The sequence below is a fragment of the Brienomyrus brachyistius genome, unplaced genomic scaffold (assembly GCF_023856365.1).
Source record: "Brienomyrus brachyistius isolate T26 unplaced genomic scaffold, BBRACH_0.4 scaffold33, whole genome shotgun sequence".
NCBI classification, from domain to species: domain Eukaryota; kingdom Metazoa; phylum Chordata; class Actinopteri; order Osteoglossiformes; family Mormyridae; genus Brienomyrus; species Brienomyrus brachyistius.
In genome coordinates this window covers 4,119,167-4,146,950 of record NW_026042308.1, presented here as the reverse complement: position 1 = coordinate 4,146,950, position 27,784 = coordinate 4,119,167, and the positions used below count along the sequence as shown (strand labels likewise).

The following is a 27,784-nucleotide window of genomic DNA, read 5'->3' as shown; positions in this document are numbered from 1 at the left end:
GGTTTTCCAGTCCAAAACGAAATCAGGAAAACTAAACAACAGCAGCATTTTTTGGTTTTTCTGTCAGAAGGGAAAAAAGCAAAAAGCAGAAAACAAAAAATCAGGCTTCATATTTTATCCGAAAATGTAGAAAATATTACAAAAATACACCATTCTAAGGGTGGGTGTTTCCAAGCTTATGACTGGGACTGTTAATGTTGTAAGATAAAGTTCACATTAGGCTGTATCTTACATCTCCGGTATCTGTTAGATCTGAATTTACTCATTGACAAGAAACAAAAGAAGGTGATTTTACGGTTTTCCCATTTGGTTTTATAACAGAAAAACAAATTTATTTTTGTATAGCGCGTTATCCCAACAATACATTGTCTCAAAGCGCTTTACAGCATCCCCACCCAAAGCCCCCAGTGAGTAAGACATAGGTGACAGTGGCAAGGAAAAACTCTCTAGAAGGAAGAAACCTTGGGAGGGACCAGACTCAAAGGGGGAGCCCAACCTCCAGGGGCCGGCAGGGAGAGTCGAATAGAAGAGATGGCTAAGTGCCAAGTCACATTGTCCAAATCACAGGATTTGAGGCACAACCGGGGAGCAGGGAGGTGATGACAAGCCCGTGCCGACTCTCCTTCCAATCGCCAGGCAACCAGAAGTAATTAGGCAGCGGGTCATACATGGAAGATGGCACAGGCAGAACGCGAGCTGGATGCAAGGACGTCATGGGTACATGTCACATGTAGCAGGGTGTGCTGAAAATCTTGATAGATTGAGGTCTCCAGGCAGCACACCCCAGGAGGAGTTGGGGAAATAAAATGTGCAATTAGTCAAAGTATAGGGGAGACTATAGGCAGTGCTAACAGTTAGGTGAGTGCAATATGAAGTGCAAAGTGCAAGCTCCGGCAGATATGGCAATGGCAGCATAAGTAGGAGGGAGAGGCAAGTGGGAATGCAGGCATGGGGAGTCCCTGAAATGTCAGCACTCCAGTTCCACAAGGGATGGTGAGGCTAGAGTGACAGCGCTGACAGTTCAGTTTATCTAAAGCCAATGGCATCGATCGCCACCCAGCTCTACACCTCACACTGTAGGTCAGACTGGGAGTGAGGAAATAGCTAGAGTCAGAACTAGTGTCCCTATAAGCTAAACTAAACAGGCGTGTTTTTAGTCTAGACTTGAATATTGAGAGTGAGCCTGAAACCCGCACATCCGGTGGAAGACCATTCCACAGCTGAGGAGCTCTATAGGAGAAAGCTCTGCAGCCTGCCGTAGCTCTTTCTACCCTGGGTACTAACAGATATCCTGCGCCTTGAGAACGAAGCAAGCATGGAGGGTTGTAAGAGGTCAGCAGGTCACTAAGGTTTTCTGGTGCAAGGCCATTCAGTGCTTTATAGGTTAAGGGCAGTATTTTATAATCAATCCAAGACTTAACTGGTAGCCAATGAAGGCAGGATAAGACCGGTGTAATGCGATCAGATTTTGTAGTTCTCAACATGAAGTCTTTTTTCTGTTTTTACTTTTTTCGTTATGATTTTAAAACAGAAAAGCCATAAATAGATTTGGTTTTTGAAACGGAAAATCCAACGAACGATACACGGATTGCAAGACTGAGCACATCCTCATGTCTTTTCATGAAGATTCAACAGAAATTTCAGTACAGTTTTAATATAGGCCTAGTAGGTAACTACACTACAACCTACCGAATAAAAGTAACTAACTGCATCAAAACCATTTTATTCTGACATACTTAATACTCGTGCTGTAGGATACTCTTAAACCAAATTGATTTAAAGAAAAAAAAACGTGGAAAATAGTGTTGAAATGAAAATATTGTAATGACGATGTGTGGGGGGTGAGGAATGGGCGTGGAAGGTAATAGTTAATTAAGTGACTACACCTGGGTTGTGAGGGATCTGGGGTTAAGAGAGGGAGTGGGAGGCCCATTAGGGAGATTTGGTCTGGTAGGCACCGTACGGGTGGGGTCCGGGAGGGAGGTGCCGCTCGTATGCCGTTTAGGGCTGCCGGCTGTGAAGCCAGAGAGTGGGCTGTAGGGACAGTTCCCGGTGCGGTAGGGCGAGGACAGTCAGGACAGTGGGGGTAGGAGGCTATGACCACTGCTTAGACGGGGTGGTTGATAGATGGGAGTAGCGGCACCCTCATAGGGACTGATTGGCGGTGGGGGGGGTGGGATTCCCTTTCCGTGGGACGTTCTAGGTGACGGACCGGTGTGAATATTCCTTCCCCGGGGGAGAGTCCGGAACCCCGGGGGGGGAGGGGGTGTTATGTTTTAATTATGTCTTTATTGTGTGAGTGTTTCGTGTGGTTTAAATGCGCAGTGTAACCGCTTAGGGTCGGGACAGGACTATAGAGGCGGTTCGGGTCCCGTAACGCTTGCCTGTGCCCGAAGTGTGGGGATTACTGTGCATTGCAGTGGTATTGGTGTGCCGTGCCCTAATGGGGATGTTGTGTGGTGCGGGATTTACTGTGTGGTAGCGTGGGTTAACACACGCTTAAAAAGGAGTGGTATGCTACGGGGAGAAAGCGGGACCGAACTCTTTGTGAATCCAGATCAGACCCGATGGGTCGCTGCATGAATTGTACTGAATAAAATTATCTTTGTAACTGTAGCTGCAGTCTGGTGGTGATCTTTTCTCCGTTTACAGCCTCTGACGCTACTGTAGTTTGAGTTCGTTACAATATCAGTTCGATGACTCGCATATTCCCTATAATATAGGGTCTATATTTTCTAATTTTAAGTCATTTTTTATGTTTATAACCTTAGCTTGACAAACTTGACAAAGACTAGACTATGAAAAGGGAAGGTGAACATCATACTTACACAAACTTCTGCTAAAGCAAATGGACAAACCCCTTTTAACTGAATCAAGTTACTTTAAAAAATTAATAATTCAAAAATAAATCAATAAAAATTAAGAAAAACACAATCATGCTTTGAACTAATATTGCAGTCAGTCCTAAATGTTCTCATGACATTCTTTTCGTCACGACGCACACTCGGTACATACTAGTTAAAAACCATTTATAATCCTTCATGTACCAGTCTATGATGGAGCACCCCAACCTGGGCCGCCCATCCAACATGGCAGATTTCTGCCCCCTGGCCCCGGAGACTAACAGACCAATCTCTGGAAACAGGGAACCAGGGGGACATAGACCGCTGACTGGATGGGCGGCTCCAGAATGAGGTGAAGCAGAAGGTAGACTCCACAGTAGAGGACCGAGGAATGTAGACCAAAACCAGGGAACCTGACGTGGCAAGAACACAAACCAGGACAGATATATAAAACCAAAGCAAACGCATCAGTGGCACAGCCCACCAGCTTGTGAAAGATGGCTACCTGGCATCATGAATCCCTTAATCAAAAACCTTTGTGATGGCAACTTTGCCACCCAGGACTGATCCCTTCTAAAGACCTCAAGTTTCAATGCAAGGTTTCCGAAATGTTTTGAAACATTAGTCCATGTGACTGCTGTGGTATTGTTCCAGGCAGGGAAAACAACTTAGGAGAAAATTCCCGTGCATGTTGGGTGTTTGTGGTACTGTTGGGCTGAGGGGGTAATTGAGTGACTATTAACCTTTGAAATCCAATTATATTATTTAAACAGGTTAGTAGTTAGACAGTGTGATTTAGATGAGGATAAGGATGTTTCATTGTCATTACAAAACGTGTTCTACATGAAGGGAACAAAATGAGGCACTCAGATCTGGTGTATTAGCAATAATAAAATAGAAATAAAATCGAAAGAACAATACAATGAATAATATGGTAACAATTAAAATAAAATAGAATAAAGACATTAAGATAAATTCCATTAGGAGAATTTAACCATGGATGTAAAGTGAGCAGGTGTGAGTGTAGCAGAGATTACTGAGGTCTGTGTGTAATAAAGTATATGTGACACTGGCTGAGGAAGCAGCAACGTGTGTGTGTGCAAAGTCACAGTAATAACCTGCAGCTCTGAGGGATCTATCGCAGCGAAGCCCTGACATGTAACACTGGTGATGAATAGCAGTGTTAGATATAGGTATAGTGAGGTACTTATAATTATAGTAGGTAGATTTAGTGGATTAGATTTAGTTAGAAACATACAGGGCAAATCTAGATAACACATACACACACAGATTACATATGAATATAAATTTGGGGGCAGTGTGTAGCTCAGTGTGCTAAGCCTGTGATCAGAAAATAGCCCACTTTAGCCCAGCCTGGGCACATCTGTGGGTCCTTCAGCAAGGCCCCCAGCTCCCTGGGTGCCACTATGACTGGCTGCCCATCACGGCCAGCTAACTCTGAGCCAGTTGGGGGAGGCAAAACGAAAATATCTTGATGGGGATCAATAAAAAGTATTAATTCTTATCCTACGGTCTGAGCATTCGGTCAATCCAAGTACAGAGAGTGGTAATGTGGACAATGCTGCTTGCATTTCCGGCCCAGCAAGGCCTGCTGCTGCTCCACAGCTATATATATTCAGCACTGACCTTTTTCCATTCAGTGGTTGTTAAAATAACTTTGTGTAGCCTAGTAATGGTGTAGTGCAATATTCTTTGGTTTGTAATATAAGGGATTAAATAATATCTTCCAAGTGAGATACAGGCCCTCCACATTTTCAGTGAAAGGAGACCAGACAGCATGAAAGCACTTCCAACAGTTGCCTCTGCTGTATCTCAGATTTTCAAAAGGTAACATAGAAAACACATCTTTAACCTATTGTCTGAAGGCAGGGGGTCTGGAGGACTTCCACTGCGTGAGAGTTGTTCTTCCACCCAGCAGAGAGGAGAAGGCTGTGCCTCTGGCCTGTGAGGCGGTGTATTGTTTTTCTGCGGGGAGATGTGAGCATCAGGTGAGACTCGACTCAAATGCAGCCGCTTTGAGACAGACGTGGACTTTAAGGAAACACAGACTACACATGGAACAGCAATGACTGAGCTGGGGAACGCAGTGAGGGCAGACATATTTATACACAGCACACTAATCAGCGACAAAACAGGTGTACAGGGTTAGGATGGAGAACTAAAATGTAAATTTGATCCTCCGTCTATCGCGAAAGATGCGTTCCAGACCCATCAGCGATAGGTGAAAATCCACGATACAGAAAGACCATATACATTTTTCTTTAACTTTAAGCCTTAACATACCCCTCCCACATGCTTTAAACACATGTAAACTCATTAAAACAACACATATATCTGTTTGTCGGGCTAAGGATATGAGTGACATAATAATAATAAAAATAAAATAATAATATGTAATATATATATACACACACACACACAACTTTCTCTCTATATATGTAATGGAATATATAAAAATAAAAACATATATGGCTCTTACATATTCTTTTCATCCTTCTTCGTGTAGCGTACTGTTGATTCATTTAAGCCGTAATGGCGAACGCCGTCCGCATAACGCTTTCCTTCCCGAAGCACATCCAGAAGTTTTACCTTCTCCTGAATGGTCAACGTCTTCCATCGTAGGGCTTAGAACAAAACGAAAACAATCGGACCACAAACAATGTACGGGATACGCAGAGAATTGTGAGGCGTCGGAGGAAAATCCGCGATATAGTGGGGGAATCGCTGTAATGTGAAATCTGCCAATCCTGGTTTTCAGCACCATGGACAGAAACCTGTCGTTTATAGGGACCTATTATGCCCATTTTCACTGTTCATAATTGGATTTTTATGGTCTGCTAGAATAGATTCACCCTTTTAATAGGTGATATCCTAGAATCCAATATATTATTGCAGGGCTGTTTTCATTTGATATTAACCAAACGTGATATATTTATTTTTACTTTTGATATCTCGTCCTTTTCCCCTGATCTGATAAGAGCCGCTGTCCGCTGAGACAAGCTGGTGTGTTTTTACTGGTCAATGAAAAGTGGGTGGTGCGGACTTTGTGTATTACATCACACTCTGAGACAGTCACTGATTGGTGGGCTCTGAGGGGGCGGTGTGACCTGAAAATCATCCATCAATCAACCCAGGATGGGGGGGACAGGCAAGTGTAAGGCAACAGTGCTAACCACTGCACCGCTCCTGAAAATCATGAACCATTTTAAATGTTGAAGTATTTTTAAAATCTTTATTAAATTTAAATATTTATTAAATCAAAACATTGAACAGTATACATGATATAGCGACTCATTAATGAATAAGCAATATAATAAGATTCAATTTTGCTTTCACTACTTAAAGCGCCAGAACAACGCATTTGAAAAAAATCAACAGCAATATCTCTTACCAGAAATCAGGAACAGGTTAAGAAAATCCACAGACTTCGTCGCGAGCAGTTTAATATACGAACTATTTCCCTCTACCCAACTCCACACACCAATAATATCACTGCGCAGCAGATATCGCCAGGGAGCTCGTGCTTGTGTCTAATGCGCAGAGATACGAGTAGTGTACTTCGATAGAAGCCCGACATTTCTACGGCTGATATTTCCAAACCTGAACAACTCCCAGCAGAACAACTTTGATGGATAGATAGCAATAAGGCCCCTCTAAAATATCTTTTAATAGTTTTTTGTGAACCTCCCATTTAAACGAAGTACATCGTGGTGCTCATGAATTTGAAAGCCTAGATGCCTCATCTCGCTTTTCCACAACGTGTCAGCAGCGCCACCATCTTGGAGCGGTAATTAGGCATAAACAAGCAACATGTCAGGGTGTAGATGGAAAGATCTTTTGGTCATAACTTCTTTACTAATTAACGCATTTATATCTAACAATTATGTAGAATAAATAAACAAGCCCACCACTACTGCCCCCCCCAAATTTATGTAGTACTGCCGATAGTATTCTCAACGAAAACTAACCATGCTAGTATCCCGTCAGTGTCACAGGCTAGTAAACATTTTATGTATTTTATTTGACCGTACCGTAGATTTTTTACCTGTGAAATGTGATTCCCTGTTTTCTAGTTTTAACATTCCTCATGTTGTTGCAGTTTCGAAAATAGTCGGTTCACTAAGTCATATCTATGAATCCTCTATTTCACAATTACCGTGCCAATATGGCGTATCGCCCAAAGAGGCATCCAGACTTTCAAATCTATGGTGGTGCTGCCTACGCTACTACCAGTCACATGACACAGGAGCTACCGAATACCCGCCAATCGGGAGCCGGCTAGATCAACCACGCCCACCCGTCACATAGAGAAGAGTGAGGCGAAAGAAGCGAATCAGTTTAAAAATGTCACCATCAATGCAGTGTTCAGTAGTCTGAAGATATTTTACTTTAAGCAAGGCACAAAATAAAGTTGTAGTATTTGTAATAAAATTTGAAGATTAGCCATCCCCATGGAGCTGACAGGAAAGCCAGGTACAGGTTTAGTCCTCCTTAATCAGCTTGTCGGTTACTAAATGTCGGCAAATAAGCTTGGCTTTGTCTGTGATTTTTTTTTCAGTTTAATTGACACTTAACGAAGTAATCTGAGACCTGAGATATAACATTAGCAACGATTGTCATTTTTTACAATCATAGATTTTAACATTGAGGACGTGTGTCTCATGTCATTTTCACATAGAGGGAGTTTAATTTATTTCTTTTTATCTATGTCTGTGTGTCAACATATATCTATTTAGTTATGTCACTCAAATGTATGATTAGTATTGACATTTCCGTAGACTACTATGTTTTAATAAAACTGTATGATCCTCTGGGAGTTGGGCAATAGAACGGAATTGTAAAGTATCAATAAGAAACACTATTAATGACGTAGCCGCCATATCCTTTTACTTTGTATGAAGTGTGCATACAAAACACAAATAATGCAGTTGTACTGTTATGTATATAATTTAAAAGGTATACTTGCCAGCAAAAGATTGAGTTAATAAAATTAAATGAAAAGTATTAAGACCCCTTGTCATTCATAGTATTATATACTTCTTAATTTTACAAAGACTTTTTTCCTATCATATTTTTAAGTTTTTGAAGTTGATAATCTGGAAAACTGCTACCTGGGATCAACTATCCATTCTTGACTCTTGGAATAGGAATTGAAGTCGAATAAAACAGCCTTACAGCACCCTCTTGTGACATACAGTAATATGGAAAACAGAACAATTACTAACTGAACGCAACATCCCCCCTTTACTTATGTATTCTTCTTCCTGCAGCAGCACTGTATTCTATAAAAGACACGCCTTACCTGTAACATTTGTTCCTTTAAGGTCACTACACCCCAGACAAAAAATAATGTAAGTTCAACAAAAAACATTTTGTTTGTGCCTTCCTGTAAGTGCACAACCTTTTCACTATGAACTGCCTGTTTTGCTTCCAACAGAAATCATTTACAATTAGAAATGTTCCATTCACTGAGGACCACAGTAAGAGGATCTATGAACAACTGTTATATATTTTACACTGAATCTCTCTTTTCCTTTAAGGTATCTCTTTCTAACCAGAAAATCACGCTCAGAACATGCATTTCATTTCTTTGTTTAACTCTGTGAAGTTCCATAGTCCTTGAGCCGATGACGGTTTGTGTGCCCTGGCTGCACAGCTTCCAGTTCCTTAGGCCATTCCAAGCTCAACTGTTCCTTCAGGACCAGTCTTTGGCAGGGCTGGAAATTTGGGAAGTCCACTGGGTACTGAGGCCAAATGGGCAGCATGCCATGCTTTCCCGTCAGCCAGGATGGGTCTCGATGGGTGCAGAGAATGTCTAATGCCCTTTTTGCACATGCGCTGGTTTCCACAGCCGCACTCTGTGCCCTTCTCTGAATGAGGGAGTGCGAGCTCCCTGTCTTGCATCACAGTACTGTTTCATGCGAGGTTGGCAAAGAGACACCCAGCAATGCACTTTATTATCATGTCACTTAATTATCACTTATGCCCCTTCAGTATCAGGCCAAGTACAAACACTACACAAGCAGAGTATTCTGTGGGGAAAGATTAATGTCCTCAACTGCTGAGAGCAGCGTGCTGGTGATGCTCTGTGCTCATTACATCTGTGAGTTCATTACTCTCTGTAGTGCTTTTCAATGCTGCATTGAGCAGTTGCCAGGATGTTATGCTGCCTCTGAGGATAACTGTTTGTTTTGAAGTAGAATAATTCAGAAGATGGATACAGATTTTCTCTTATTAAACAAGACACTGGCTCACTCATAATTGTCCAATAAGAGATAAGGAGCATTCCTATTGAACAATCATGACTTCTAGCTTAAGTTAACTCCGCTAACTGAGAAATCCTGCTTAGTGGAACACCTCCCAGGTCAGAAGAGAACAACTACAACAACCAAGAATCACTACCTGGCTTCTGGTTATTGTGCATTAGCTCACAGCTCAGACTGGGAGTCATTTCATAATGAATCGACTCCTCAAGTCCAAGCCTTGCAGTGGACTGCAAAGCATCCAGGGACACTGCGCAGCACATTAAAGGACAGCTCTTATGGAATGACCACTAAACGTAAAAGTGGAAAAATAAATCATTTAAAAAATGTTAAATGAATAGTTAAGGAAGATGTAGCATTTGATTATGTCCATGCATTTTATAATCTATTCAGTACAGGATCATAGGGGAGTCACAATAGGACATACTGTAAGGAAGGGGAATATTCTGCCAAGAAGGTCAGTGCATCATAGGACTCACTGACAGACACAGACACACACAGGCACAAAGAAACAAGCAGCAGAAAATGCATATCACATGCAGAGCTCAGCCATGATGTTAGGAGCATGACACCCTGAGCCAACAAGCCTGTAGGACCTAAGAACAAACTTAGATTTGGGTTTAAAGTGTTATATCTGGGATTTTCTTGCTGTTGGTACTACAGCCAGACACACAACAGTCTGTAGTCATGATCCTCGTTCCCCAGTAAAATACTATTATTTTCTTTCATGCGTACTTTGACAAAGACATCAGCTTAATACAATGCACAAGGCTCACAAGTTGAAACTTCAAGAATAGGCACAGACCATGACATCACCTTAAAACCAGCTTGGAAGGTGATGAAATTGTAACCTGGCTGTCTTCATCGCCTAATTTAATCCCCATCGTTAACTATGGGGCCTTAATGTAGCATAAGATTAACCATGATCACAAACATTACACTTCTCAGAGCGGCATCTAGGAGGTTGTCCTAGTTGCTTGTGAGTGTGTGTGTGTGTGTGTGTGTGTGAACTGATAGCAGGCTCATGATGGTCATTGACAAGAAAGGGCATTAAACTTGGCAAAAGGGACCGCAAAGAATGGCAGATTGTTATTCTTTATATATATTCAAAAACTAACTAAATTTTCTTTTATTATTGCTTCTCTTAATAGAAAAGAGAGAAAAATCCATCAATTTCTTTTGTTTTCGTTTGTGACTAATTTTCTCTAAAAAAGAATTTACTTTTAGCAAAACAAAACTTCCGAATTCATTTTCTCAGTCTGTCAGTTTGCACACACACACACACACACACACACACACACACACAGTCAAATGCTTTCATACATGTATATATATAGTCAGGAGTGGTACTTTCACCATGATATGTCACCCATGTGCACTGTCTTCGAGTAGTGAACCAGTTTTCAATACAATGGTTAAAAAGGCTCAAACCTTCAGTGCCTCGTTGTGCCATCTCTACCAGTGTTTTTTTCAACAGGGAAAATACAAGTTGTATGCTGGCCTTAGAAGCACAACTTAAGAATAACTGCCATGCTTCTGCCTAGCATGGCAGAGGGAGTAAAATGGTATGGGACTGCATTGGTGCTGGTAAGGTGGGTAATTTACACAGAGTACAAGGTGCAATGAACCAGCAAGGTTACCGCTCTGTTTTACAACTCATGCCACCCCCTGTGGTCAGCACTTCTATCAAGCAGCAAGGCCGATTCAAAGCACACTGGTGAAAGATGAAGAATCCAGAGAACTGTCCTGCTTGACTAGCCTACAGAATCATCACATCTCCAGCCTATCAAGCTCATGTGAGACCAGCTTCACCGTGAGGTCAGAGAAAATACCAAGCCAGTCCCACCTCTGGGAATAGCAGGATTGAAATTTCCCCTAATATTGTCATAAACGGACAGCTCTAATGGCAAAGGACTGCAAAGCTGTAATTGCTGCAAATATAGTTTTCATACAGTTTGATTAATTGATAATGAAGATGAAACTTATTGCAATATTTATTATATCACAAAGCAGAAGGCAGCAGGGAAAAGTAAAAAAAGAATCACCCCAGATGGGACTTAAAACCACGATATCCAGCTCAGAAAGTCAGGGCCGTGGGCGTTTGACCAGTGGGGCAACCGGCAGACCTGAGCTTATGACCGGGACACTTGACTCACAATGGAAGCTCAGCAAATTATAAGCAAGCCTGCAAAAGTGACATGAATGGACCTGTGTAATCTATGGTAAAATGCGTCTTGGGGCCGAGACATTAACACTCACAGTCGAGGAGAAGATGACATCCATCACTGGATCTCAGTCAAATGCGCTCATCGAGTTTCCGCTATGCCTTTGGCATTTAATGTTTGTACTTAGCTATAGAGTGGCAGGAACACAAATGAATGGGAAGTTCATTTGCATTACAGCAATACGTCACACATGACTATGTAAGGGAATAGATGAAACCCTGCATACATCACTATACTAGTGCAATTCAGTACGAAGTGCACTGACATGATTCATATGATTTCTGGTTTGTTTGGAAAATTTAGGTCCACCATAAGCTATGTGTTTTATTTATGATGCACATTGATGACGCTATTTGGCTGACACAATATCAGACTGAACTTATTTTATAATTTTAAAGGTTTAAATACAGTTCCGGGTGTTGGACATCCTGTTAGCCTTAGAAATCTATAATGCTCCCCCTCAAGAGAGAGTAAACGACTGCAGGGCATTACAAAGGTCCAGAATGGATTTTTCATTTACAGATGTCTTCTTTGCCTCTCGTGACCAGTATCTCACTCCGGACCAGTGGTGGATCTCGTACTCAGGCACAGAGAATGGGTCCTTCCGCCCCGTGGATTTCCTCATCCCCTCAGCCACTGATTCCCTCCAAGCTGATGGGGTAACTATGGTTGGCAGAACTGGGGTTTGCTGTTCACTGTCATCCGCTTGACGTTGATGGACCACTTGCTGAGGCTGAGGATGGTGGTCTTTACGTATCCTCACTGTTAGGCCTCTGCACACCCATTTCTTTTGCTGACCTGTTGCACAGAAACATTTCATAGTAAACTGTAACATCCATCCATCCATCCATTTTCCAAACCGCTTATCCTATTGGGTCGCGGGGGGTCCGGAGCCTATCCCGGAATCAATGGGCACGAGGCAGGGAACAACCCAGGATGGGGGGCCAGCCCATCGCAGGGCAAACTGTAACATGATTACAGCAATTATTTCAATGTTGTTCAGTCAGTGAGAATCATTTACATAGTAGGGAGCAGATAAGCAAGAAGGGAGGTGGTGCTGCAGAATATGTAAAAGAAAACTTGCAGGCAAGGGAGCTCACTGATAAAAATATAGCTAGAGAAGCTACAGCGCCCTCCACAATTATTGGCAGCCCTTGTAAATATTTGTGAAAAGGGTTAGAAAAAATGTACATTTTCTGAAGTAGCTTCATCTCACACTGAAAAAGTTAGAAAAATAATGCAGTCATTGGTATAGAGTGTAAAGAGGAAGGGGCTGAGGACACACCCTTGAGGGGGTCCAGTGTTGTTGATCACAGTTGCTGATTTGGCTGTGCCTATCCTTACAATCTGTGGTCTATTGCTGAGGAAATTATGGACCCAACGGATGAGAGATGGGGATATGTTCAATTGAAGAAGCTTCTTGATCATCTGGTGCCATTGAATGATATTAAAAGCTTAACTGGAGTTAATGAAGAGGACAGTAGCGAAGGTGCCAGGAGATTCAAGGTGTTGGAGAAGGGAGTGGAGGAGACATACTACAGTATCCTCTGTTCCGCTCTTCACCCAGGAGGCAAACTGGTCTGAGTCCAGCTGCGGTCTGACAGCTGGCTGGATGATATGGAGTATAATTTTCTTTAGGCATTTCATTATTATCGATGGGAGTGCTACTGGCCGGTAATGATTTAGCTCAGAGGGACGAGGTTTCTTAGCACCTGGGACGATGGTAGAAGTTTTCCAAATTGTAGGAATGGTCAACAATCTATATGAGTTTCAGAAGATGGAATGAAGGATGGGAGCTTGTTCTGTGGCGAATAGCTTCAAAACATTAGCTGGTACACGATCAGGCCCGGCAGCCTGGCCAGCTTTGCATCTGCTTAGCTGCTGCCTCATGTCCTCTACAGTAAAGGGAGGGTTTGTAGGATCATCAGAGGGAAAGCCATTGAGCAGCTCCTCACAGACAGCAGAGTACTCCTGGTTATCGAACATTGTATAGAAGGAGTTTAAGGAGTCAGCAAAAGTTGTAAGATCAGTGTCTATGGGATGAAGGCCATGGTAGGGTATTTGACCAGTGAGTAACCAAAAGGCCTGTTTGGTGTTCATTGTACTGAACTCTTGCTCCAGTCTATTCTTATATTTGAGTTTGGCATTGATTATCTCATTCTTTACTTGTCTACTGAGTGACTGGACAGAAGACCAGTCCTTGCATAGAAATGCTTTGTGTTTTTCCTTCAAGCTGTGCTTAACATGGGAAGTGATACTGGGTCTGTAGGTAGGATATCTCCAGACAGTTCTGGTGGGAATAGTGGAATAAATACAAAACTTGATGTAGTCTGTAATTACAGAAACTTTATGGTTTTTATCATCCTGGAAAATGTCCCAATCTGCACATGCAAGTGAACCTTATAGTCGTTCAATTGCCTCCTCCGACCAGAGGGTGGCCAGGTGCACATGCGGTTTAATGTGCTTCAGTTCTGGTTTGCAGTGAGGTAGCAGGAAGACAACATTGTGGTCAGAGTGGCCAAGTGGAGGATGTACACGCGCGATGAAGGCGTCAGAGATGTTACTGTAACATAAGTCCAGAGTATTAAGCTTCCTAGTGGGAATATCCACATACTTATAAAAAGATGGCAAAACAGCGTTGAGATTACAGTTGTTAAAATCACTCGCAGTAACTCCGGGGCGTCGGGATATCTTGCCGTCATGGAGCTGGCGTCCTCACACACTAGCTCCGCCGCTGCCTTGGTGTTGGCGCTTGGTGGAATGTAGACACAGCTAATTACTACAGTAGGGAATTCCCACGGAAGGTAGAAGGGGCGTACAGATAGAATCAGCATCTCTGTCAGGTGTACAAACAATGCGGTGTACTTTAATATTCGTGTACCACCGCTCGTTGACAAAGATGCCGACCCTACCACCCCACTTCTTACCTGACTGAGACGTCCTGTCAGTCCGCCAGATCATAAAATTGGAGAGAATAACCAGATTTGATTGGAGAGAATAACCTGAGTCTGAGATGGTGTCATCAAGCCAGGTTTCAGTCAGGGCAATAACATAGGTGATACCGCTCCACCCGACACTTGGCATGCAATAAGTCCATTTTATTCTGGAGTGAACATACATTGGCCAGTATGATGGGGAGTAGCGGTGGTCTGAAGGGTCACCTCCCCAGTCTGGAGCGTACACCTCCTCGCCTACCTCTTTTACTCAGGCGAAACTCCAGAGGAAGAGCAACTGCCGGCCTTGAGGTGATAGCCGACTGCAGTTGGAGAAGCTCCCCTCTACTGTAGGTGAGTGGATTGTGTCCATTACCTATTGATTTTATTGCTGAACAGTCGTCGATGATCCAAAGGATTATGAATGTAATCCAGAAAACCTTGTTCAGGTTCGGCATTTCAGGGTTTCATCTATTCCCTTACATAGTCATGTGTGACGTATTGCTGTAATGCAAATTTTTTTTTTTTTATTTCCCATTCAAGTAATGTTTGCAGTTAGCTCTTCAGCTAAGTAAAAACATTAAATGCCAAAGGCATAGCGGAAATTCGATGAGCACATTTGAGATCCAGTGATGGATGTCATCTTCTCATGGACTGTGAGTGTTAATGTCTCGGCCCCAAGATGCATTTTACCATAGATTACACAGATCCATTCATGTCACTTTTGCAGGCTTGCTTATAATTTGCTGAGCTTCCATTGTGAGTCAAGTGTCCCGGTCATAAGCTCAGGTCTGCCGGTTGCCCCACTGGCCAAACGCCCACGGCCCTGACTTTCTGAGCTGGATATCGTGGTTTTAAGTCCCATCTGGGGTGATTCTTTTTTTACTTTTCCCTGCTGCCTTCTGCTTTGTGATATAATAAATATTGCAATAAGTTTCATCTTCATTATCAATTAATCAAACTGTATGAAAACTATATTTGCAGCAATTACAGCTTTGCAGTCCTTTGCCATTAGAGCTGTCCGTTTATGACAATATTAGGGGAAATTTCAATCCTGCTATTCCCAGAGGTGGGACTGGCTTGGTATTTTCTCTGACCTCACGGTGAAGCTGGTCTCACATGAGCTTGATAGGCTGGAGATGTGATGATTCTGTAGGCCAGTCAAGCAGGACAGTTCTCTGGATTCCTCATCTTTCACCAGTGTGCTTTGAATCATCCTTGCTGCTTGATAGAAGTGCTGACCACAGGGGGTGGCATGAGTTGTAAAACAGAGCGGTAACCTTGCTGGTTCATTGCACCTTGTACTCTGTGTAAATCACCCACCTTACCAGCACCAATGCAGTCCCATACCATTTTACTCCCTCTGCCATGCTAGACAGAAGCATGGCAGCTATTCTTTTAAGTTGTGCTTCTAAGGCCAGCATACAACTTGTATTTTCCCTGTTGAAAAAAAACACTGGTAGAGATGGCACAACGAGGCACTGAAGGTTTGAGCCTTTTTAACCATTGTATTGAAAACTGGTTCACTACTCGAAGACATGGGTGACATATCGTGGTGAAAGTACCACTCCTGATTATATATATATACATGTATGAATGCATTTGACTGTGTGTGTGTGTGTGTGTGTGTGTGTGTGTGTGTGTGTGTGTGTGTGCGTTGGTTTTTATGATTTATCAGGACTTTTCACCTGATTACGTGCCGACATTATCGGGACATTTGGGATTATGAGGACAGGGACGGTGTCCTCATAATTCCTGTAATACAGATGCATTTATCTAAGTTAGAAAACCCCCCCTGCAAACTTTGGGGCCAAGTCCTCTTACACCACAAAACCACGAAAACCAGTTCACACAGTGTAAACTCTGCATTCAGCATCGCGCCCTCTGTAGGCTGGAGCCGGAGAAACACCAGAATAACACTTGCGTTAAGATTTACGGCTGCTGATTGGCTAGTTCTGGACTAGCCATCTAAGGTTGTGATTGGCTGAGAGGTATGTCATTCACTGCGAATCCTCGTTTCTATCGGTGGACTTCAGCAGGAGACTAAGAGGACACTACAATATCCTGTAATATCCAAGTCGTGGAACAGACTGTAATCAGGTAAGAAAATTGTTTTTATAATAGAATAATAGACTAAGTTTTCTTTTCAAATTGCTGGAGTTAAATGCAAATTCCAAGGGGTGTACCCATACATAAAATGCACGGTTCGATACAAACTTCGGTTTTGGATTCATGGTTCGGTGAAATTTCGGTACAGCAGGGAAAACAGAATATGTTTTTAAATTATTTATTTTTAATACTGAGACCACCAACTAATTTATAAGATTAAAATCTGTCGACGTGTCTGATTAACAAAACCCAAGAGACTTTTATTCGCACATTGTAAAAATAAATATGTAAAATAAATAAAAACATCTAAAATAAAACATCATAACTATAATGAAAAACTTCGGTTTTGGATTCGTGGTTCGGTGCAATTTCTTTACAGCAGGGAAAACACAATCCAATTGTCGCCTACTTCCGAGTATGGCCGCAGTTACGTAGCGATAATTTTTATGCCAGGTTAGAATTTTCTGGCAGAGCTGCTTAAATGCCATACGGAGAATAACTTGCGGAGGTTGTTTCTGCCTTTCTCTGGTCGCACATACACTTGGATGATGTCGTCTCAAATCAGTTAGCATGTCGGATATGTTTCCAGCAACCGAGTTGGGTATAACGGAGCCGGGAGACTGTCTTGGTCTCGCCGATTATACACTCTCCAGTGCTGGTGTACCGAAGTGATGTACCGAACTCTACGTGACGAATACGTGCACCGGCACTGCCTACACATTCCTAATCCCTGTTAATACGGAAGCATTATCTGCATTGCTTCGAAATTTACAATAAATACCAGATTGTCGATCGTATTCTGTTTCAAAGGTGAACACTATGTAGTCATTAAGTGCAGATAAAGCGATTTCATTGTGTAAATATTGCACCGAGGATGATTCGGTGTCGTGCGATAAGTCCTTAGGATAGTATGGCTGTATCTGTGCTCTTTAGGTTAGCTCATATCCAGAATTCATTTGGTAAATTCGATTTCCCAACAAACTTTATTAGTCATTCGTTCTTACTGAATTACATTTGTAGAATAAAAGGGATGTCATGCATTAAATATCTGCTTAAAACATAAACTAAATAATATAAACTGAATATATGAATAAACATCAATCATTGTTCACAGGAGGAGATGGCTTCTTCGAAGCTGAGAAGTAGAAAACTTTCTCCAAAACAAGAGGCTGCATATTTTATATCTGCATGTAAAGACAAAGATGGACTTTATGTGAAATATATAAATTCATATAAAGGTAAATTTAAAGTTTGTGTACGAATATTTGATTTTATCCAGGGTTTTTTTGTGTATTAATGTTATGGTGCTTATTGTTAACAGGGATCATTGTGCAGGAGCATTCGAGGCTGATCTTAATCTAGTGTTTGCTATCTCTTGTAGGCCGTGGGGTATACAGCAAATTCCATTTTGAGAGGGGAGATTTTCTTCTGGAATACAGAGGGCAACTCATCAGCAGGCATGAATGTGAAAGTAGACAGAAAATATATCATGATGCCCTCAAAGTGTTCATGTTTGAATTTTATTTCAATGGAAAATTGTTTTGGTATGTATGACATTGCATGTTCTTTAACATAATATAAGCCTTTGGTGACTGCTGACATACTCATTTTTAAATGTCTTTAGTGCTCTGATATTTACTAGAATATGGTAGTTTTTCTGACTTTTCACTTTATGTGATACAGCATTGATGCTGCCCGAGACGATGGCTCCCTTGGGAGACTGGTGAATGATGACCATGTTAGCCCAAACAGCAAAATGAAAAAAATCACCATATCAGGAAAGCCCCATCTATGTTTATTCGCAACCAGAAGCATTAGTCCTGGAGAAGAAATTACATATAACTACGGTGACTCTGACTGGCCATGGAGATGCAAGGTATTTAGACATGAAAGAACCATTTAGAAATAATCATCCTTCTGCAAAAGAAGGGTGAAATCCAGATATGTTACTTAAGTGATTAAAAGTATTTTCATTAGTTTATATTCTTTTTCTCAAGCCTTTCTCATTGACAATGATTATCGTATATCATAATATATAACTAATATTTACAGGTGGCTACTGAAAAAGACCAACTGCACCCAAAAGAGCAGAGCACATCAAGTGAGGTAGGGAGGACAGGGAAAGTAATTCAGTTAAACTCTTGTATGTGTGATTATTAGGTTTAAGTAGTTGGAGATATAGATGTGTGTTGAATGAGGATATGCAGAGAGAATGCTGGTAATTCTCTGTCCCTGCAAAAGGGAGATCAGCGTGTGAAAGTGTGCTTGACAAAAGCATTGTCTGTGAGGATATGGTGTTGATGAGAACTGCAGAGATTACTGGGATTTTGTGTTTGAACATTGTGTGAAACAATGCTTAGATATTAGAAATGCAGTTCTGTCAATGATAGTTTTATGTAATTTTTTTTGTACTGATTTAGTTGTATAGTTTTGCTTATGTGTGGTAGGAGCATTTAATTGACTGTTAACATTCTGCTCTCTCCAGCATTCCTACCATGTGCAGTATGGAATTATATTTTTATTTGTGTTTCTAGAACATAACCGATGTGGGAATGACTACGAATGTCCAGTTGTTGCCAGAAGGACAGCATGCAGATGTCCTAAGAGAAGAGACAGAAGAGGTAAGTGTGTAAACACAAACCTAGTTTGGCGGTACACTAGGTTTTAAGAGGACCCTGCAAATGTGTTTCGGCGTAGAGTTTTATCAGTTGTGTGTGTATATAGTGTTTGACAGAAACATGGACTCGGGGGTCTTCTTAATATGAAGCTGTAATTTATGTCATAGATGGCCTTTTGCTGTGTTTTTGAGCGGGTTCACCACACTGGAACATAGACCACTTATAGCAAGCAGTGTTTTGCATGAAATATTGTTCTGAAAACTATTTTGTAGGCTGTTTCTGAGGGAGACCCCTGTGCCAATACTCTGATGGATACCTCATCACTTAGCAAAGAAATGGAACAGGTAATTTGCATTATGTGCCATGCATTAGGAGCTTAGATATTAGAAATGCAGTTCTGTCAATGATAGTTTTATGTAATTTTTTTGTACTGATTTAGTTGTATAGTTTTGCTTATGTGTGGTAGGAGCATTTAATTGACTGTTAACATTCTGCTCTCTCCAGCATAACTACTATGTGCAGTATGGAATTATATTTTTATTTGTGTTTCTAGAACATAACCGATGTGGGAATGACTACGAATGTCCAGTTGTTGCCAGAAGGACAGCATGCAGATGTCCTAAGAGAAGAGACAGAAGAGGTAAGTGTGTAAACACAAACCTAGTTTGGCGGTACACTAGGTTTTAAGAGGACCCTGCAAATGTGTTTCGGCGTAGAGTTTTATCAGTTGTGTGTGTATATAGTGTTTGACAGAAACATGGACTCGGGGGTCTTCTTAATATGAAGCTGTAATTTATGTCATAGATGGCCTTTTGCTGTGTTTTTGAGCGGGTTCACCACACTGGAACATAGACCACTTATAGCAAGCAGTGTTTTGCATGAAATATTGTTCTGAAAACTATTTTGTAGGCTGTTTCTGAGGGAGACCCCTGTGCCAATACTCTGATGGATACCTCATCACTTAGCAAAGAAATGGAACAGGTAATTTGCATTATGTGCCATGCATTAGGAGCTTAGATATTAGAAATGCAGTTCTGTCAATGATAGTTTTATGTAATTTTTTTGTACTGATTTAGTTGTATAGTTTTGCTTATGTGCGGTAGGAGCATTTAATTGACTGTTAACATTCTGCTCTCTCCAGCATAACTACTATGTGCAGTATGGAATTATATTTTTATTTGTGTTTCTAGAACATAACCGATGTGGGAATGACTACGAATGTCCAGTTGTTGCCAGAAGGACAGCATGCAGATGTCCTAAGAGAAGAGACAGAAGAGGTAAGTGTGTAAACACAAACCTAGTTTGGCGGTACACTAGGTTTTAAGAGGACCCTGCAAATGTGTTTCGGCGTAGAGTTTTATCAGTTGTGTGTGTATATAGTGTTTGACAGAAACATGGACTCGGGGGTCTTCTTAATATGAAGCTGTAATTTATGTCATAGATGGCCTTTTGCTGTGTTTTTGAGCGGGTTCACCACACTGGAACATAGACCACTTATAGCAAGCAGTGTTTTGCATGAAATATTGTTCTGAAAACTATTTTGTAGGCTGTTTCTGAGGGAGACCCCTGTGCCAATACTCTGATGGATACCTCATCACTTAGCAAAGAAATGGAACAGGTAATTTGCATTATGTGCCATGCATTAGGAGCTTAGATATTAGAAATGCAGTTCTGTCAATGATAGTTTTATGTAATTTTTTTGTACTGATTTAGTTGTATAGTTTTGCTTATGTGTGGTAGGAGCATTTCATTTACTGTTAACATTCTGCTCTCTCCAGCATAACTACTATGTGCAGTATGGAATTATATTTTTATTTGTGTTTCTAGAACATAACCGATGTGGGAATGACTACGAATGTCCAGTTGTTGCCAGAAGGACAGCATGCAGATGTCCTAAGAGAAGAGACAGAAGAGGTAAGTGTGTAAACACAAACCTAGTTTGGCGGTACACTAGGTTTTAAGAGGACCCTGCAAATGTGTTTCGGCGTAGAGTTTTATCAGCTGTGTGTGTATATAGTGTTTGACAGAAACATGGACTCGGGGGACTTCTTAATATGAAGCTGTAATTTATGTCATAGATGGCCTTTTGCTGTGTTTTTGAGCGGGTTCACCACACTGGAACATAGACCACTTATAGCAAGCAGTGTTTTGCATGAAATATTGTTCTGAAAACTATTTTGTAGGCTGTTTCTGAGGGAGACCCCTGTGCCAATACTCTGATGGATAACTCATCACTTAGCAAAGAAATGGAACAGGTAATTTGCATTATGTGCCATGCATTAGGAGCTTAGATATTAGAAATGCAGTTCTGTCAATGATAGTTTTATGTAATTTTTTTGTACTGATTTAGTTAGATATAGGATTTTCAAGTTCTGATGAGGAAGTGTCACTCTCAGATGAGGAATATGTCCCAGACTCAGACAGTGAATCGTGCAGTTCAGTGGAGTTAGCAGCAGGATATGTAAACAATGTCCAAAACAAATGTTCCTCAAATGAACAGAACGTGAAAGTTGCCACCTCAGAGTGCACCAAATCTCAGAAAACAAAGTTGAACCAGGAAGGTGTAAGCAAAGGTTCACAGTATTTGAAGGCCAGGAAAGTGTCTTGTTTAAATGAGGATGATTTATTTTGTTGTCTGGAGGAGTTGACAAGTGGAGAATCAGACAATGAGTCAGACAGTTCTGCAGAAGGGACAGATTTACTTTCAAGCACCAGTCAAGTTAAACGCCTTTCAGAGATCAAAAGATCATCAAAAGTTGACGCTTTAATTAATAGATCAGATCGTGTTTCTTTGCCCAGAAAAGACCATAAAACACCTACAAGTGAACAGCAGTTGGAAATAATAGGTGGTACTAGTGCACTTGATTTGCCTGGAGATTATAAGGATGTATCAGTGGCAGGAGCAAAAGGTAACATGGCTGGAGCTGAGAAATGTCTTCAATCATCAGACATTTCTTGTTCTGAAAATAAGAATTACTGTTACATTTGTGGGAAACCACAGTCAAAAATATCTCGTCATTTAAAAACCCATTTGACTGAAGTTGAAGTTGCAGAAGCACTGTCATTTCCAAAACGCTCAAAAGAACGCAAAAGACTACTAGAAAAAATTCGGAACAAGGGGAACTATCGGCATAATTCCAATGTATTAGAGAAAGGAAATGGGTTGCTTAAAGTAAAACGAAGGCCAAACAAAGATTGTGATTCAAAACAGTTTGTGCATTGTATGTACTGCAAAGCAATGTTTGGGCGTAAAGAACTATGGCGACATGTGAGAAGATGTTCCTCAAAGCCAGGTTCAGTAAGTGAACATCAGGGACGGACCAGAGTGTTGGGTTTGGCTGCCATGGCAGAGTCTACATCTTTGCAGCAGATATCTGGAGGAGTTTGGAAGCTCTTGAGTGCAATGAAGCAAGATGACATATCTTCTGTTGTACGCAATGACTTCTGCATTCTTCAGCTAGCGCAGTCATTCTTCAACAAACATGGAAATGACCCTACCAAGTTTGAATATATTCGTCAGAAGCTTCGAGAAATTGGGAGGTTTTTGATAACATTGCGCAGTGAGTCCTCTATATACAGCCTTGAGGAAGCTATAAAACCAGCTAATTTCCAGCATGTTATTGAAGCTGTGAAGAAAGTGTCAGGTCATGACGAAGAAAAAAACTACTACCAAAGGCCAAGCCTAGCATTGAAATTGGGCCACACATTGCAAAAGGTCTGCGAGCTCATCCACTGCAGAGGTCTAATGGCAGAAGATGAAGAGTTAATTAAGTCAACTGAGACATTCAGAAAGCTATATACCACCAAGTGGTCTGAGCTAATATCACACAGGGCTTTAAGCACAATGAATGAAGCAAAATTCAATAAACCGTCAACACTGCCTTTCACTCATGATGTTCAGCTCCTTCATAAACACCTGGAAACTACTGCCAATGCAGCATCTGAAAACCTGAAAAAAACATCATCATCACAAAGTTATGCAGAACTTGCAAAAGCTACCCTTGCAAGGGTAATTATTTTCAATCGTAGGCGTGCCGGTGAAGTATCTAAAATGCAGCTCAAAAGCTTCCAGGAAAGAGAGAACACACTACTTCACGCAGATGTTGCAGTAGGTCTTTCCAAATTTGAGCAGAAACTCTGTAGTCATTTTAGTAGAGTTGAAATCAGAGGTAAAAGAGGTCGAAAGGTTGCTGTCCTCCTCACACCAGATATGGTAGATGCCCTAACACTTCTGGTGAATAAAAGAACAGAGTGTGCGGTTCAGGATAACTGCTTCTTGTTTGCTAGACCCAAATGCCAGAGTCATTACAGAGGTCAAGATTGCTTGCGGCTCTATGCAACTCAGTGTGGTGCTCAAAATCCACAACATCTCAGGTCAACACATTTGCGCAAACACGTGGCCACTCTATCACAAATTCTTAATTTGAAAAACAATGAATTAGATCAAGTTGCTGACTTCTTGGGGCACGATATTCGTGTACACCGTGAGTATTACAGGCTTCCAGAAGCGACAACTCAGCTGGCAAAAATATCCAAACTTCTGCTTGCTATGGAAAAAGGGTGTCTCCCTAACTTTCAAGGCAAATCACTCGATGAAATTGAAATTGAAGGTACGCTTTTGTACAGTATCTACTTCTATGTCCTTTTCATGATAAATATGTGAAATCTGAGCACATTCATCTGGATTGGTTAACTATATGCACCTCAGATACTTTTAAAACATGAGCATAATATGTTTTGTAGCATCATTGTCCCAGTTTAGTTCAATTTGATTTCTTTGTTTAAGATGAGATCAACTTAACTGATGGCAGTGATGGAACTGAACCTGACAGTGATACAGAGGATGCTACCTTGGGCACACCAAGACTGAATGGTATTTTTAAAGTATTTTCATGCATTCTGCAGTGTTAGCAGCATATTCAGTTTATTTTTCTTCCATGTTCTACTAGAATTGTTTGCATGTATACTGACTGAGCAGTTCCATATTCTTACAGAAAGTCAAAGCATTCAGCCAGCTACAGAAGATAATGCTGGAGGCTCAACAGATTCCATCAGTGGTAACTTTCAGTATAATTCCGATTTTTTTATGGAAAGAAGCTTGATTACCGAGACAATAAGTTTGTCCACTGCTAAGTGGTATATTTGGCTGGCGTTGTGGCACATCTTACACGTTGCCATAGATTCTGATGCTTTTGGGACTTGTGGCAACATGAATGGTGTTCCCCAAAGCCATTTGTAGTAAAGGAGTGAGGAAGGGTCTGGGTTTTTGGTTTGCCTGCCAGAATCTCACAGGAGATGTCTCAAGGGGTTCGTATAGCTAGAGAAGACAATGCAACAGTTGTGACGTGTAGGATGGAGACTGGCAGTGGTGAACTCTTGTCTGTAAGATTCTCATCCTTCCTCCAAGGTTTATAGCTGGTATCAGCATCTATATATTAAAGACCAATTTAACTATGCCCAAGTTCTTGTTCAGGCATGCCCTACTAGGAAGTGAATCTATGTTGGGATTTTTTGGCAGGTGATCAGTGGCAAGAAAACCTTGTAGTCTGTACAATCATCATAAGAGTAAAGCAACACAACTGAGTCAGGACTTTTGTCACAGGTCTCTAGGGAGGTCATTTTTCTCAGTGAGTTTTAGTGGTGGGGGACCTTTGCTGAAAAAGAGCCATATGGAGAGCTACTCTGGATCAATCTGGATTTCCCTCTGTCTCCCATCAAGTAACATTCATGTAGTGACATTCATGCTGTTTCTCTTATTTGCAATATTCTATGTGTTGAATTCTTGCCTTATTTAGCCAGTTAATATGTGTAATTAATTTGGGTATGACCTGGGTATGAATCCATCTTTAAACCATTGTGAAGCTCAGCTTTCTAAACCTTGGATAACATAACTTTTAAATGTCTGTGTGCTAATTAAATGGAATAATGTTAAGTTTAACATTACTACAGATTATAGCACAGGAATTCTGGTGTCATTCTTCATAAATGACTATTTTTATATCCTTTGTAATTAATACACAAATTTAGCTTTTCGATACAGGTTGTATGCATTCTTTACTGAAAGAACTGCCCTACACATGCAACTGTAGTAAATTATATCCCAGCTCAACATTATCATTCTCAGCAATCTCATGTATAACTACTTCAGTTATTTGTATGTGTTTGCATCTAAATAATACTGACTGATTTGTTTTTTTTCTGTGACAGTGGACCAGGTTTTTACAGCAGCAATTAAAACCTCAAAGAAGAAGTCGCGAACACAGTGGTCAAAACAGGAGGTGACAGCTGTATTGAAACATTTTAAAGATCATATAACCAAAGGAAAACTGGCAACAATGGCAGAGTGTCAGCAGTGCAAGTCAGCTGAGGACCCTGTTCTGGCAGGGCGCACTGTACAAAATATAAGAGATTTTGTTAGAAATAGAGGGATCACACTAAAAAGGAAAACCATGTCTAATTGAATATATATTATTTTCTATAGAGGCAAAAATGCCAAGGAGAAAAATATTGTTTATTTCTAATTTTTGGGGAGTAAAGAATTTGCCCTCGTGTCATGCACTCTTAAGTTGCAGAAAGTCTTTTGTTACAAGTTATAATAAAAAATTAATTATTTTAATATTAATATTTTAATTTCACGTTAGTACTTGTGCATAAGTAATCTGCATTTCATTAATCAGGAAAAAAGTCATTTTTGTTTTTGTGCATATTCGAGGTCCAATAAAACATCACTGACCTTCTAGCACAGTGAATGGACATGTTTGTGTGTGTGTTCATTTGATGTCCTGGAAAATCATGTATGACCTCACAAACAATGTTCTCGTCGTAGGAGGGAGTTTCTTGGGAGGTTCCCATATGCTACCATAGTGTCAGGTGGTAATGTAAAGAGCTTCATTTACTTTAGAATTAATATGAAGTGATATTTGTGTTGTGCAAAGCAAAATAATTTTTTTGATGTTTACAGCACTTCTCTAGAGCAAAGGGAAAGGTGGGTCCCCTAAAACCATGTTTCAACTGGTTTGGGAGGCAAAGTCCTCTTAAGACTTAAAAACCCGTATGTGTGTGTGTGTGTGTGTGTGTGTGTGTGTGTGTGCGTGCAAACTGACAGACTGGGAAAATGAATTCAGAAGTTTTGTCTTGCTAAAAGTAAATTCTTTTTTAGAGAAAATTAGTCACAAACGAAAACAAAAGAAACTGATGGATTTTTCTCTCTTTTCTTTTAAGAGAAGCAATAATAAAAAAAGGCTTAGTTAGTTATTGAATTTATATAAAGAATAACAATCTGCCATTCTTTGCGGTCCCTTTTGCCAAGTTTAATGCCCTTTCTTGTCAATGACCATCATGAGCCTGGTATCAGTTCACACACACACAAACACACAAACACACACACACACACACACACACACACACACACACACACACACACACTCACAAGCAGGCAGGACAACCTCCCAGATGCCACTCTGAGAAGTGTAATGTTTGTGATCGTGGTTAATCTTATGCTACATTAAGGCCCCATAGTTAACGATGGGGATTAAATCAGGCGATGAAGACAGCCAGGTTACAATTTCATCACCTTCCAAGCTGGTTTTAAGGTGATGTCATGGTCTGTGCCTATTCTTGAAGTTTCAACTTGTGAGCCTTATGCATTGTATTAAGCTGGTGTCTTTGTCAAAGTACGCATGAAAGAAAATAAGAGTATTTTACTGGGGAACGAGGATCATGACTACAGACTGTTGTGTGTCTGGCTGTAGTACCAACAGCAAGAAAATACCAGATAGAACACTTTAAACCCAAATCTAAGTTTGTTCTTAGGTCCTACAGGCTTGTTGGCTCAGGGTGTCGTGCTCTTAACATCATGGCTGAGCTCTGCATGTGATATGCATGTTCTGCTGCTTGTTTCCTTGTGCCTGTGTGTGTCTGTGTCTGTCAGTGAGTCCTATGATGCACTGACCTTCTTGGCAGAATATTCCCCTTCCTTACAGTATGTCCTATTGTGACTCCCCTATGATCCTGTACTGAATAGATTATAAAATGCATGGACATAATCAAATGCTACATCTTCCTTAACTATTCATTTAAAATTTTTTAAATTATTTATTTTTCCACTTTTACGTTTAGTGGTCACTCCATAAGAGCTGTCCTTTAACGTGCTGCGCAGTGTCCCTGGATGCTTTGCAGTCCACTGCAAGGCTTGGTCTTGAGGAGTCAATTCATTATGAAATGACTCCCAGTCTGAGCTGTGAGCTAATGCACAATAACCAGAAGCCAGGTAGTGACTCTTGGTTATTGTAGTTGTTCTCTTCTGACCAGGGAGGTGTTCCACTAAGCAGGATTTCTCAGTTAGCGGAGTTAACTTAAGCTAGAAGTCATGATTGTTCAATAGGAATGCTCCTTACCTTTTATTGGACAATTATGAGTGAGCCAGTGTCTTGTTTCATAAGAGAAAATCTGTATCCATCTTCTGAATTATTCTGAATTATTCTACTTCTAAACAAACAGTTATCCTCAGAGGCAGCATAACATCCTGGCAGCTGCTCAATGCAGCATTGAAAAGCACTACAGAGTAATGAGCTCACAGATGTAATGAGCACAGAGCATCACCAGCACGCTGCTCTCAGCAGTAGAGGACATAAATTTTTCCCCACAGAATACTCTGCTTGTGTAGTGTTTGTACTTGGCCTGATACTGAAGGGGCATAAGTGATAATTAAGTGACATGATAATAAAGTGCATTGCTGGGTGTCTCTTTGCCAATCTCACATGAAATAGTACT

General features: G+C 41.0%; 2 protein-coding genes and 1 long non-coding RNA gene across 5 annotated transcripts in view; all 3 read left to right on the top strand.

Moving 5' to 3' along the window:
- Positions 1–27,784, top strand: part of LOC125721427 (G-protein coupled receptor family C group 5 member B-like) — a 75,607-nt gene that overhangs the window by 2,352 nt on the left and 45,471 nt on the right. The gene's annotated exons all lie outside the window — the stretch shown is intronic.
- On the top strand, positions 17,805–18,813 carry LOC125721446 (uncharacterized). Its single transcript, XR_007385745.1, has 3 exons — positions 17,805–17,938; positions 18,078–18,270; positions 18,447–18,813. It is a non-coding gene; the product is annotated as an uncharacterized LOC125721446 (long non-coding RNA).
- Positions 21,375–25,765, top strand: LOC125721419 (uncharacterized). 3 transcript variants are annotated; one of them, XM_048997319.1, is made up of 4 exons: positions 21,375–23,622; positions 23,799–23,885; positions 24,007–24,069; positions 25,228–25,765. In XM_048997319.1, exons 1-4 carry the CDS (start codon positions 21,927–21,929, stop codon positions 25,245–25,247), a joined length of 1,866 nt encoding a protein of 621 aa, XP_048853276.1. In that variant the 5' UTR covers positions 21,375–21,926; the 3' UTR covers positions 25,248–25,765. The 3 variants fall into 3 exon arrangements, with proteins under 3 accessions (XP_048853276.1, XP_048853277.1, XP_048853275.1); XM_048997320.1 differs by lacking the exon at positions 25,228–25,765 and adding an exon at positions 24,615–25,216; XM_048997318.1 differs by lacking the exon at positions 25,228–25,765 and having other exon boundaries at positions 24,007–25,216.

Coding starts and splice junctions, on each gene's coding strand:
- LOC125721419 (XM_048997318.1), top strand. CDS start 21,927: ATGGCTGGAGCTGAGAAATGTCTTCAATCATCAGACATTTCTTGTTCT. Junction 23,623..23,798: donor CGATGAAATTGAAATTGAAG/GTACGCTTTTGT, acceptor TCTTTGTTTAAG/ATGAGATCAACTTAACTGAT. Junction 23,886..24,006: donor GGGCACACCAAGACTGAATG/GTATTTTTAAAG, acceptor ATATTCTTACAG/AAAGTCAAAGCATTCAGCCA.